The sequence below is a fragment of the Xenopus laevis genome, chromosome 5L, assembly GCF_017654675.1.
Source record: "Xenopus laevis strain J_2021 chromosome 5L, Xenopus_laevis_v10.1, whole genome shotgun sequence".
NCBI classification, from domain to species: domain Eukaryota; kingdom Metazoa; phylum Chordata; class Amphibia; order Anura; family Pipidae; genus Xenopus; species Xenopus laevis.
The window spans coordinates 5,324,229-5,338,540 of NC_054379.1; the positions used below are offsets into that span (position 1 = coordinate 5,324,229).

General features: G+C 40.5%; 1 protein-coding gene across 1 annotated transcript in view; it reads left to right on the top strand.

Annotated features, from left to right (window-relative positions):
• The first annotated feature begins 6,174 nt into the window (after positions 1–6,174).
• lhcgr-A (luteinizing hormone/choriogonadotropin receptor) overlaps positions 6,175–14,312 on the top strand; it is a 63,485-nt gene continuing 55,347 nt past the window's right edge. The window contains 1 exon segment of the mRNA NM_001256261.1: positions 6,175–6,719. Coding sequence (NP_001243190.1) covers positions 6,562–6,719 — 158 coding nt within the window. The 5' untranslated portion in view covers positions 6,175–6,561.

Here is a 14,312-nt window from a genome sequence, read left to right on the forward strand (position 1 = left end):
TGTTAGGATAATGTGCCAATAAGAATTATATGGACAAAGGAGTTTAATAACAACAAACAATAACAACTTCTGTAAATATGAGAATTTATTTTGGAAACAAAAACAACATACATTTTTTGAGATATTCCAGAATGAAATTCCATTAAGAGCCTTCCATTGGCTTAATGCACCAATAGTAATGTAAAATAAAGTGTGTGCCATACTCTGCCTGTCCTATGCTCCCTGTGTGTGTCATACTCTGCCTGTCCTATACTCCATGTGTGTGCCATACTCTGCCTGTCCTATGCTCCCTGTATGCCCTACTCTACCTGCCCTATTATCCCTGTGTGTGTCATACTCTGCCTGTCTTATACTCCATGTGTGTGCCATACTCTGCCTGTCCTATGCTCCCTGTATGCCCTACTCTACCTGTCCTATTATCCCTGTGTGTGTCATACTCTGTCTGTCCTATGCTCCCTGTGTGTGCCATACTCTGCCGGCCCTATGTTCCCTGTGTGTGCCATACTCTGCCTGTCCTATGCTCCCTGTGTGTGCCATACTATGCCTGTCCTATGTTCCCTGTGTGTGCCATACTCTGTCTGTCCTATGCTCCCTGTGTCTGCCATACTCTGCCTCCCTTTGTTCCCCGTGTGTGCCATACTCTGCCTGTCCTATGCTCCCTGTGTGTGCCATACTCTGCCTGCACTATGATCCCTGTGTGTGCCATACTCTGCCTGTCCTATACTCCATGTGTGTGCCATACTCTGCCTGTCCTATGCTCCCTGTGTCTGCCATACTCTGCCTGTCCTATGCTCCCTGTGTGTGCCATACCCTGCCTGTCCTATGCTCTGTGTGTGCCATACTCTGCCTCCCTTTGTTCCCTGTGTGTGCCATACTCTGCCTGTCCTATGCTCCCTGTGTGTGCCATACTCTGCCTCCCTTTGTTCCCTGTGTGTGCCATACTCTATCTGTAGTATGCTCCCTGTGTGTGCCATATTCTGACTGCCCTATGCCCCCTGTGTGTGCCATACTCTGCCTGTAGAACGTGAGCCTGGTAGGGTTTGTTGCTGGGGGTTTGTTAGCATTTGGAAATTGCTGTTAGGGGGCTCCTAAGGTGTTTAATCATGTGTTGGGTGGAGTTGCTGTTCTATGCACAGGGGAGGAGGAGGCATATTGATTAAAGGGTATGTTTTAATATGACATATATCACATATGAGTGATATCCCTGCAGTGAGTACCAACCATTTAGTTATTTTGTGTGCTACCACCATTAATGTGGGTATGGTCTTAACATTTCTTGTGATAACATGGGTGTGGTTTAAAAAAAAAGGAGTGGCCAACACTGGCTTCTATTATCAGCCCTCCACCATGTAGGACACAAATATTCCGGCCCTCGGTACCACAGAAGATGGACAGCACTGTTATAGATACTCTTGGAAGCCAACGTTGGCAGTCAGTTAAAGCAAGACTTAGGGTGACTTTGATGTCCAACATATGTCTATTTTCAATAATTCCTGGGTTGGATTCTAGTGTTTCTGATCTTTTCTTGACCCTGCCTGCCCCTGTCTAGTTTGCTGCATGACCTAACCTTTGTCCATATATTGACTACTCTCTTGGATCCTGTTTCTGTACTACAATATTGGTGTTTTGACCTGTGACCTTGACTATGGTCTTGCTTCTTGATTGTGTACAGCTCTGCCCAATTGGTATTGACTTGGCCTGTCCCATGACCAAGGTCCTTGTTCACCGTTCCTCACGTTCGGTTCCCTTGTCTGCTCAGAACTCTCCTTGTTTCTCTCATTTAAAACCTGGCAGCATCAGAGTAGCAGAGGCTACTCTCGAAGTGAAAGGCAGCTGTCATAGGCGGAAGTGTAAGCTAAGGCTCAGACCTTGGGGTTTCTTCTGGGTTTGGGATTCCTTACAAAACAGTTGGACCTCAAACTTGGGGGAGGAGCTTGAACTGCATAATCTGCATTGCAAGAATATATTATAAAAGTGGCAAACATAAAAAGTTTTAACAATGTTCTTTCCCCAATGCTGTTCCATAGACTTTGGTGTATGCATTAGCAGCTGGTAGATCAAAAAATGTATATTTGTGCCATGTCTCTAGCATCTCTTTATGAGCTTCTGACTATTTATTGGTAACATAACCGGAGCCTTTTTATGGAACTCCCATTACTGAAACATTATGTAATGTACAAAAAAGTGCTTCTTATTAGGCTGCCTTATACCACATATGAATAATTAAATGGGCCGCCCCAGCAGGCTTTGCACACAGGCCAAATGTACTATATTTAAAAGACTGAGCAAATCCCAGGACAGATCACTGCTAAGATACTGTACTAAGCCGCTCATTGTCTAATTAGCTCGTTTTGTGAAACTTTTTTCCCTTTGTGCCAATGGAAGACCTGTTATTTCTGCTACATAGCAAAATGGGATGCGTGCTGTCATCAGCCAGGTTTCCTAGGCAAAAACATGAAAGCCATGTAATCCTATGCAAAGCCTGTAATTGCTTTCCAGCAAATGGTCATTTTTTCATTAGAGCGATATCAAAGCTTTCTGCACAATACGTCGGCTAAATGATGAACAGTGGGAAGAACTAACAAGGCAGCGGGTCGCTACTTACCATCCCACACCCAATGTCAAGATGTTCCATTAGAATATTACAGCACATGTGCTGTCGTCAGCCCGCGTCCCATGGTGCACCAATTCCAGGTAAGGGAAATATGGGAGAATATAATCTGTATGCAGATCCTGTACTCATCTATAATATTTATTATAAGGCATTAGACGTTCACACTAATCTGGCCAAACATCGTCTTTAGTAGACCTCAACGAGCCTTTGACATTGGAGATGGCAGGAACACCCGGCACTGTCCATGTCCACATCCACATGTCTACAGCCTTCTTCAGGTACAAGAATATGTCTCTTCTTTCCCCAGGAGAAGGGCATAGTCCCAAAACTATGATTATCGTTTCATGCATTCACACTAATCTGGCCAAGACAAATGTCGATCTTCAGTAGACCTCAATGAGCCTTTGACATTGGAGATGGCAAGAAAACAAAACCCAGCATTGTCCATGTCCACATTTGGGCCCCGAGTCAATAAATAATCTCCAATTAGTAATAATGCATTTTGTGCATATGTATGAGTGTGTGACACAGTTGATATAAAGTTATATATCATTATTTCAACCTTTTTTAAGAGATGCAGAAGCAAATCACAAATATATACTTGTTAGTATTATACGGTCGTTTATCTTGTTGATGTTGGGATTTAATATTCCACTAGCTGCCTGGCACATAACAATAATGCTGGGCACACTGTGGCTAACTCATCCTTTGTTATTATCCAGCGAGCCCAGAAATGGATTATTTAACAAGGGATATTGTTTGAAGGTGTCAAGGGAGGCCACATCTTCAAAGGTATTTTAAAACTTCTCTACTATTAAAATGTACAGTTATATTCATTAGCTCTTGCAATTCATTCCATAAGACTTAGCACCATTAGCTTTGGAATTCCATTTGTAATGATACATTAGAGGGAAAAAAATCTAAAACGTGTTTTCACATCATAAAGTTTGATAATGGTTGCAGCAGTAATATGAACATTCAAAGAAGAAGAACTGAGTCTAATGCAGATGCAAAAAGAGAGAAGAGCCTTGCAGTTCCCATTATGTTATACTGGAGTAGCAGTTCTGCTGAGTGCCATATTGGATTAGTTTCTGCCACCCATACTTAATTTATAACTATGTATCTCTTTCAGTTTTTTATTGTCATACAGTTGGGCAAGTTGACAAAGACTGCTCAGTGCAACAAACTAATGAATATAAGGGACCCCTACTGCTCAAGAAGTCTTGGGTCTGTAACATGTGCCCTGTTGGATGAAGGTATCTCAGTAGACCTGAGGGTCTAGTGACCAGTTTCTGCTCATAAGTTATATAATGGGAGGGACCACGTGGTTCTTTCTCTTTGGTCTCCACCTAGTGTTGGATGTACTAAAGATCAGAGTCTAAGGCCCCAGTATCAAGTTTTGAGTCCTACAATGACCAAGACCTAAGTAAACTTGGGCAGCATGGACTAAGTGAGCAAGGTAAAGGCAGCAGATAGCATCTTCTGTCACAGTACAGAACCAGGCCAGCTTAGCAGGAGAAGTTTCAAGGTAGGGTGGAGGGAAAATTATAATTGATAGGTCTATTTTAAGGTCTCTTCGTCAACTGTATAATGTGATACCTTGCCCAGTTAAACAGAATAAGCCTTTGAAATGCTGGAATTGCTGAAGCTGGCCCTGTGCATGTAACTAACCAACGAAATCATCTTTCCGTCTGCGTAATCCTTTTTATTCTCATTATAGTCTCATCCAATTGAGATGAAGCAGCTCAGATCATTTTCCACTGTTTGCGACTGCTCTACTTCTTGTGCACAATGTAATGGTCCATCCCAGGCAACCAATAACACATATTTATGTACTCAAATTATATTATGTGATATTTCTCATTGTATATCATATCGTGCCAATTTTTGTATTTCATTGGTGTGGTATGACCATTGTAATATTCTACAGTTATCCCCAGCTATCCCTTTTCCCAGCTGTTGGCATGGGACCTGTTATCCATAATTCTCAGGATCTGGTGTTTTATACATAAGGAGCCTTTCTGTAATACCATACCTTCAAAAAAAAATAATTGAAACATTAATTGAACCCAATAGCATTGATTTGCCGCCAATATGGATTAATTATATCGTATGTGCAAACAAGTACGAAATATTGTTTTATTATCACAGACAAAAAGGAAGTCATTTTAAAAGTTTAAATTATTTGATTAAAATTGAGTCTATGGGAGTCCTATAAATCGGAGCTTTCCAGGCTACAAAAATTTGATTGACGTAAGGTGAGTAATAAAATCCAGGAGCTTGATTAAAGGAGAAGATGAACAGCAGCATTATAATGTGCTTTATTATCAGATCTTCAGAAATATATTGAAGCTTATAAAAAAGAATGCAGGAATAATGTTCAATCAGCTGCTTTCAATGTCTGGTGCCTTTGCAGCAATGCCATTTGGAAAAGATGTTACTCGAACATTGGGGCAAATTCAGTAACATTCGTAGTTTCGCCAGCTCTCCGCAAATTCACTAAAATCCGAAAGTTGCGCTCAGGGGTAGCGCATGTGTCCACTGTCTAGGTAAGTTGCCATGAGTCAGGAAATGTAGGGGGGAAGGAGGGGAGCCCCAAAAATTTTTTCGATCTTTTTCAGCCTATCACCCATAATGTAGAAAACACGCCAGCGTTTTTTGGGACTTAGAAAAAATTTTGACTTTTTTTGAAACAATCCCTATCTACTCTATTGCGCTTCGCCAGGTCTGAGGTGGCGAAGGAAGTCTAGCGTAAAAGGTAGCGTTCAGTACACTGCGCGCGTTAGTGAATTTGCGTAGTTACGTCGCTAGCGAAAAGTCGCCAGGCGTAAGGGTGCGAAGTAACACTAGCGAAACTACGCCAGCGTTTGTTAGTGAATTTGCGCAGTAACGAAAATGCCAAACGCTAGCGAATTAACGCTTTGGCGCTTAGTGAATTTGCCCCATTGTCTTTTCAATGGCTGCTCCACCTAGCGGCTGAATGTATAATCTATCTAGTCATGAATATTAATCTTTAGATGTTCAAGATTAGATTCTACCATGTAAATTAAAGAATCCAATCCGTTTTCCCCACCCCACATCCAGGGTCTCACGGAGTACGGCGCGGGAGTACCTCTTTTTGTTTTGCCAAAATGGGAATTTGAGGGAAAATCATATACTTTACCTATTGTATCTTTAATTTGAGGAAAGTAGCGAGTGTCTTATTTTCCCACCAGCGCTGTTATTCTGGGATGCAATGTAACACTCCAGAGAATAGGGGTATTTACTCACCAAAGGAAGCATTTATGATCATGTAAAACATAAACATAGGAAACATAATAGGGGCTGATGGCTGGGGAAGAAGACCAGTGTCCTCCAAGCAGATGTCACGTCAGCACAGTCACTTTTGGCAGCTGTAGCCAGAGCTGAAGGAACAGAGTGTATCCAACTAGATGATATCAATAGGCTTTGTTGGATTAACACTGTCTTCATGTGTCTTTACGTGATGAAACGCTATACACCCATCTGATGCTTTCTCAGCAATGTGCCACCTCTCTTACAAGCCAAGCAGCATTTTATTTGCACCCATTATTCCTTTGCCTTGGAACCAGAAAGATCCATGGTTTGTACATGTCCCTTCATGCCCACTCTCTTGACTCATCCAAAACATAGACACAGAGACTGTAAGAGCCTCCTACAGACAAAGCAAGAAAGAAACAATAAGGTCCACCATCAATTATTTCTCGTTTTGGCTGAAAGGGAGAGTTTTCCCAAGTTAAAGACAGGAGGAGCTCTTACAGGAATGGTTAGTCAGCCAGGAGGGAGGCTAAAAATACACACACGTTGCCTGCATGAATGTCAAAGCCGTCCGGCTTCCAGCTGAAATTCACTTCTCTCCAAAGTTAAGGACAAAGGCAAAAATGGAAAAGAGACAGAACTGATGAGAGGAGTGAAAGGACAAGCTGATCATGATGCCTCGAAATCTCTTCTACCTGTTTCTTCAGTTTATTTACCTGGAACCTGCCGGCTCCTTACAGACTAATGCCTGCAAGCTCTGTGACTGCAGTGGACTTGAGCTCCTGTGCCCCCCGCAAACTACAGTCACCAGGACCCCTGCGCTAGAACTGTAAGTACAAACCAGCAGCCCTTGCTGAACATTACTTTATATATATATATATATATATATATTGGTTTGATTGTTTGTCTGTGAATTTATCACTAATAAATTGCACCCGCAAGACATTCCTTCCACATTTCATTTATAAAACAGCACCAGAATCAAAATGGTAACAGGCTATTTGCCATAATACAAAAGAAACCATTTCCCACTTCCAAATTTCAGGCAAGAAAAGCCTCACCAACTCCTTGACTTTCTGCTGTCGTTTGATACTTTTTTTCACAAGTCACTGTAGCAGCTTTCAAGCTATCTATAGTTTGGGGACACTTTTTTTTTGGAAAAAGGTGACAAAGTAAAAATTCTTTCCAGGATTTTCTAAAAAAAAAAAATATTCCAGAAGCCAATGCGAGAGTATTAGCAGTGTTTGAGCACTTCTTGGAGGATTAAAGGGAACAATGTCTTTCTACCCTTTCATAAATATATTCCTAAATATATACAGGTATTGGACCTGTTATCCAGAATGCTCGGGACTTGGGGTTTTCTGGATATCAGATCTTTCTCCATACCTTAAATCTACTAGAAAATCATATAAACATGAAATAAAGCCAATAGGCTGGTTTTGCCTCCAATAAGGATTAATTATATCTTAGTTGGGATCAAGTACAAGCGACTGTATAATTATTACACAGAAAAACTAAATCATGTTTTGTAAAACAATAAAAAATTGGATTATTTGGATAAAATTGAGTCTATAGGATACGTAAATCAGAGCTTTATGGATAATGGATAATGGTTTCCGGATAACAGATCCCATAATTATATATGCAAGCTCAGACACGAAGGCTGAACACAGTCTCTCAGTAGCCCCCACACATGATTTATATTATAATTTCTATTTTACAAGTTTTATTTTAAAAAATCTGGTTTTATCTTTAATTATTTGTGCTCAGGCACCTGAGAGTCCCAGTCAATGGCTTTAGATATTAAAGCAACAGCAGCACAATGGTAGCACTCTATAGGGGCCCTTGCTCTATCATAAAAAACATGAAAGAGGGGATGAAATTTACAGTAAATGCAAATATTTTATAGTCAGTGAACTGTTACCAACACAGTGCAAAATTGGCTCAAGACACACAATCATACAGGTATGAGATCCATTATATGGAAACCTATTATCCAGAAAGCTCCAAATTGTGGCATGGCCGTCTCCCATAGACTCATTTTTATCCAAGTTTAAAAAAATGGTTTCCTTTTGCTCTGTAATAATAAAACAGTCCTTATACTTGATGGTAACTAAGCTGCATGACTGGTGACAAAACAATCCTATTGTTTTTTTTTTAATATTTAAATGATTTTTAGGATTATTTTGTAGATCTAAATTATGGAAAGATTCCTTATCTGGAAAAGCCCAGGTCCCGAGCATTCTGAATAATAATAAAAAATTGAGTGTGTGACAAAAGCCTAAAAGAAGCTTCGCTGAATTTGGTCAGATAATTCTTATTACTTTTGTTATAATATAGCACCAACATACACAGTACTTTCTAGAGCAGAGGTCCCCAATCTTTTTTTACCGTGAGCCACATTCAAATGTAAAAAGAGTAGGGGAGCAACACAAGCATGAAGAAACTTCTTGGGGTGCCAAAATGGGGATGTGATTGGCCTATGAGGACTGGCAGCCTACAGGAGACTCTGTTTGGCAGTACATCTGGTTTTTATGCAACTGAAACTTGCCTCCAAGTCTGGAATTCAAAAATAAGCTCCTGCTTTGAGGCCACTGAGAGCAACATCCAAGGGGTTGGTGAGGAGCAACATGTTACTCACGAGCTACTGGTTGGGGATCACTGTTCTAGAGCCACATCAGTCCCTGACCCAGAGGCACCTCCAGTCTTATTACCCTATCACATGTATTTTTAGATTCAGAAGCAAGTAGCCTCCTTGTATATTTTTATATAGAGTCTGTGAGAAAACCCAAACCTATAACATTAAAACCAATGCAGTTAGCCCCTTGGTTAGTTTCGAACTCAGGTCCCTTTACTAAATCTGAATTTTTTTTTTTTCTCATCAATGGATCTTGTATAAACTGTAAGGGGCCAATTCATTAACTTTGAGTGAAGGATTCGAAGTAAAAAAACTTCGAATTTCGAAATGTTTTTTGGGCTACTTCGACCATCGAATGGGCTAGTTCGACCTTCGACTACGACTACGACTACGAATCGAAGGATTCGAACTAAAAATCGTTCGACTATTCGACCATTCGATAGTCGAAGTACTGTCTCTTTAAAAAAAACTTCGACCCCCTAGTTCGGCAGATAAAAGCTACCGAAGTCAATGTTAGCCTATGGGGAAGGTCGCCATAGGCTTTCCTAAGTTTTTTTGATCGAAGGATATTCCTTCGATCGTTGGATTTAAATCCTTCGAATCGTTCGATTCGAAGGATTTAATCGTTCGATCGAAGGAATAATCCTTCGATCGAAGGAATAATCCTTCGATCGTTCGATCGTAGCATTTGCGCTAAATCCTTCGACTTCGATATTCGAAGTCGAAGGATTTTAGTTCCTAGTCGAATATCGAGGGTTAATTAACCCTCGATATTCGACCCTTGATGAATCGGCCCCTAAGTCTGACTTTATCTGGTTAATGTAGTTAAAAAAGCATAAACTTTATTGGGGTTATGTAATAAAAGGCACAAAGTCTACCCAGGAGCAGTAACCCATAACAACCAATCAGTGGGCCTGATTTAATGGTCACCTGTTGAAAAGCAAACATCTTATGGGTTGCTATGGGTTACTTGCTTCTTGGCAAACGTTGTGCCTTTTATTTCATATGGAGGTTAGTCTATTAAGCATCCAATCAAGTGTGTTTGAAAAATGATAAGCAGTAAATGTTGCCCGCTGATTGGTTTCTATGGGTCACCTGTCCAGTAGCAAACGTTGCACCTTATTTTAGGAACAAATTCATTGCTGGCAGATCTGAAATGTGACATTTACAAATTCAATTCAGTGAGGCCTCATACTTTAAATGATAGTTTAATAATAAAAAGAAAGATTGTTTCATACCTCTACCCTTAAGATGCACATACATGTCGGATATGGTCAGTATCTCAGTTAAAACAAAACTGTCAGCTATACGGGTATGTATTGCCAGTCTGGTAGACATTTCGAGGGATAATGGATGGACCAATCATTATCTCTCTTGCACGTATTTATAAAGGGATTGGACTGGGCAGATGGGACACCGGGAAAAAACAGGTGGGCCCCTCCGACCCAGACCCGATTCCTACAAAGTGGCTGGTGGTGGGGCCTCCAGAGCGGGTGTCGGGCCCCAGGAGTACCAGCCCCAGTGGGCCTTTCACATCCCAATCTAACCCTGCTTGCTCTTGGGTATGGGGGATAAATATTGAAACTTCACTAAAATCTATTCATTGTGGATATGAACAGATCCCTAACTGCAATATTGTGCCTGTACATTTACAGCCGTGCATGGGGGAGCCAGATTGGCTGTTGTTCTACTTCATTAATAAAGATGATTTGGTGCAGTCAGCTGACCAAACCCTTTCCCAACTGTTGGCCGGATTCGCCTGACATTAGTTTGAATGGAATCTGGCATTTGTGAGTAATGATTGACTTGCCACAACTGCAGAGCCAAAGCTGAACTGACAAGTGGCTCATACACTAAGAGGCACATTTACTAAGGGTCGAATATCGAGGGTTAATTAACCCTCGATATTCGACCATCAAAGTAAAATCCTTTAACTTCGAATATCGAAGTCGAAGGATTTACCGCAAATACTTCGATCGGACGATCGAAGGAAAAATCGTTCGATCGAACGATTAAATCCTTCGAATCTAACGATTGGAAGGCTTTTAATCCATCGGTTGACCGATTTTCCTTCGATCAAAAAAAGTTTAGAAAGCTTATGGGGAAGGTCCCCATAGGCCAACATTGTAGCTCGGTAGGTTTAAAGTGCCGAAGTAGGTAGTCGAAGTTTTTTTTAAATAGACAGTACTTCGACTATCGAATGGTCAAATAGTCGAAAGATCTTTGGTTCAAATCGTTCGATACAAAGTCAAAGTCGTCGTCGAAGTAGCCTAATCGATGGTCGAAGTACCCAAAAAAAGAACTTCGAAATTCGACGTTTTTTGACTTCGAATCCTTCACTCGAGCTTAGTTAATGTGCCGCTAAGAATTCTAAGAATAATTCCTAAGAATGCCTGTGCTGCTGTGCGATTAGCAGTCTGTCTGACCTACAGAGCTTACAATGTATGGGCAGCGAATAGTAGCCGCTGCAGGTTTTCCAGGTCCAGTGAACAGATGTTAGATGTTTGCTTTTATTGTTATAGCCGCATTCATTACAAAATTCGAAATTCATCAAAATTTTTAATTCTTCTCAATCCCATGGATCTCCCACGTGATCAATGTCACGGAACATTTGGTTTTTTATTCATGGTAAAATGTTTCACATGGAAAAGCAACTCAAGAAAGTAAAACGATAAAAAGGTTTCCATTCAAATGTAGATGTTGCCATTAGGTGGATCTGTGCAGCTTTGAGCTCCAGACATGGAGCTTCACACATGGGAGGCCTGGATCTGATTCCTGGTGATGACTCATGAGTCAGCTGATTTTGAACCACAGAGACATTTCTACTCCCTTATGTTGGATTCTGATGTGCAAAATGGATCTTAAATTTAAAACTGCCTAGAGTAGCCTGGTAAAAGGCAGATGAGGCACTGAAGAACAGTTAGTGGATTGCATTGGTACCATTAAGGGCCAGAATTATTTAGGATCGACTTGTGTTTTTCACAACAATTTGAGTTTTCAAGGGTAAAGTCAAAAATAAAATGTTGGTGTTAAAAAATTAAAATTGCAAGATTTATTATACCCTGACCCTGGAAATAGCTTTAATCCGAAAATGAACCATCTAAAACCTGTCGAGGTCATGTAGAAGTCAATGGCAGAGGTCCCTTGAACCATTGAAAGAGGTTAATAGCCTTCATGATGTTGGATTTTTTTGGAGGGTTCTTGCCCGAAAACTCGATCAATTAGAGCGATTCAAGTTTTTTTCACTCAAATAATTTGGGTTTTCCGGTTGGTAACCCGAAACTTGCTGAACCAAGTTTTTTACATTCGAGTTTTCTCTTATACTAAAAAACCGTTTGAGTTGTAAGTTCATTTGAGGTATAAAAAAAATAAAAATTAGACTTTTGATTATAATCCTCTAAATGTGTAATTATGGAAAAAAACTGAACTGAATATCCAGCCACTTCATATAAAATTAACACTGAAGAATTTATGGTTATGGTTATTTCGCAAACAGCCCCCTGGCCTCTGGTTTTTGGTCCCAAGCTGATAACATTCATTCAGGAAAACACCCAACAGCCCGTGTTTATTTGAACATAATGGTTTTGCCTCAAGGGTACTTGACATATTTCCATGAGATTCGTTTTCCATGAATGCGATGTCATGAATATTTGATCATGTATTTATTCACCACTATTTAATAAGTAGAGGGTGGAAGGTGCTAAATAGCTGTAAAAATAATTTGTGTGTTTGAGCAGTAGAAGAGAAAAGTTAAAGTGACAGGGCACCAGAGCTGTTATGACAAGTATATGGATCATACTGTCGAGAAAATTCAATTAGCAGAGACCACTTGAGGTGAAAGCAGGGGCACTGGACCAATGAGGCAAGTTGGAAAAATTAGCCTCAGGCGGCAGCATCCCACTAGGTACCAGGGGCGGCAAAAATGCCGCTCCTGGTACTTTAAGAGCTGAATGTCTGGTTTTCAAACTGGACATTCAGCTCTTCTAGCACAGAGAGCGCAATTATGCTCTATGCACCAGCATCGTGGCCCTCTACGCTGCCCTCATGTACCACCCCTGGCACCAAAAGGTGATCCTCAGTCGGCGGAGGCCCTGGGTGAAAGACAAAGTTTATTTGGCACAAACTCCATGGATTCTAAACTCACAAAGAGTCAAAACCCTGATCAAAGGAATCAAAGAGGTTTTATAAACTTGTAAAAAGGGAGTTACCAGTGGGAGAACATAGAGATATGACTCCACAGCACAGAAAACAAAGAACTGCTCTTACAGCCAAACAGATGGCTCTGCCCTCAAGTCCAGGCTAGTAGTGACCAAGACTAGCTTGAGAAAGCAATCCACCCAAGTCAGGGGACTCACAGGGGAATCTGCATAGAATTTAATTCTCTATCAATTCTCCTTTACCTGACTTCTCTATCAATTGTTGTAAATCATTTAATGTGGGGATGTAGGCATTTAAAGTAGCATTAAAGGAAACTTAGGTAGATATCATGAAAAAGGTATGAAAGAGATATCATGAGAGAAAGAGGTGAAGGAGAAAATAAGGGTTTCCTGGAGTTTCAGGAACAAGCTTCAGTGTTTTACATAGAGTGGTAGTAAGGAAGGGTGGGATGAGAAGCTTGACGTTAGTAATTGGGGCCATCAGTGGGGTGCACAGAAAAGGAGAAAACCGCATGGAAGAGCCAAGTGTTGCAAAAGGGAGGTGGTGAGTGGGGCAGAGCATGGAAAAGGAGAAGGAGAGAGAATGGCAAATTAAGAGGAGGGAGGCATAGCACAAAGGGAAAGGGAAAATGATGGGGGTGCAGTGGCATAATTTGCTCTGGAAACTGTGGACCTATCATTTAATGTAATGTGTTACTTGTCTTATATCTCAGCATACCCTAGCTATATCTCTACTGTATTCTTTAATCATCTCCCACCCCCACCAACGCTCCCATAGTATTCCTCCACCACTAGTCCATCCTCCATCTATGCACCAGCCAAGATGGCCAAGAGTGGTCTACTGTCAAGTTCCAACATAACCTTGACATCATGAACAAGAAGGTACAGACTAAAGTTTACAAAGCATTATAAGGGATGTACAGCCTAAAGACAACAGGAGAAACTGATGTGTTGGATTGTTGAGTTCCTGTTGGATGGCCTTGTACTTTGTTTTGTTTGACTTTTGTGCAATGTGTAGATTGATTTATTGGAAATGGACACAATGGACTTAGTTGTCTCTTGGGATTTTTTGTGAATGGAAGAATATCACGTTTCCTTCCAGTAATTAAACAATTGAGATTCGTTGATCCTCAAGTTCTAAATAAGTATCTAATTTACAGAAAACAATTCCAAAAATGTCATTATTCTCTGAGAGCCATGAATTTTGGCCTTAATTGCATATGGAATTTCAACTGTGAGATTATTTTATATTCATGGAATTATTTTTATTGGTTAATTATAGAGAACCACTTTGTTTTCATTGCTCTTGTGCCCTTTGTGAACTATAACGTGACATATAAAAGTCATTTCAAATGAACAATATCTTTTTTTTGGAAATTTTCTGGCAACATGTGAGACAATAACATGCTCTGAGCACTTAGTAGGCACGTGAGTAAATGCCATCCATGCAAATTATAGAGCATATTCAGTTAATGCCTTTAAGAAGACAATGGATGAACTAACGGTAGGAAAGGGTAGGGTAGGTTAAAGTCATGTGATACAGACAATGGGACTCATTTATCAACATTGGGCAAACTTGCACCTAGTCAATAATCCATAGCAACCAATCAGTGACTGTTTATATTCA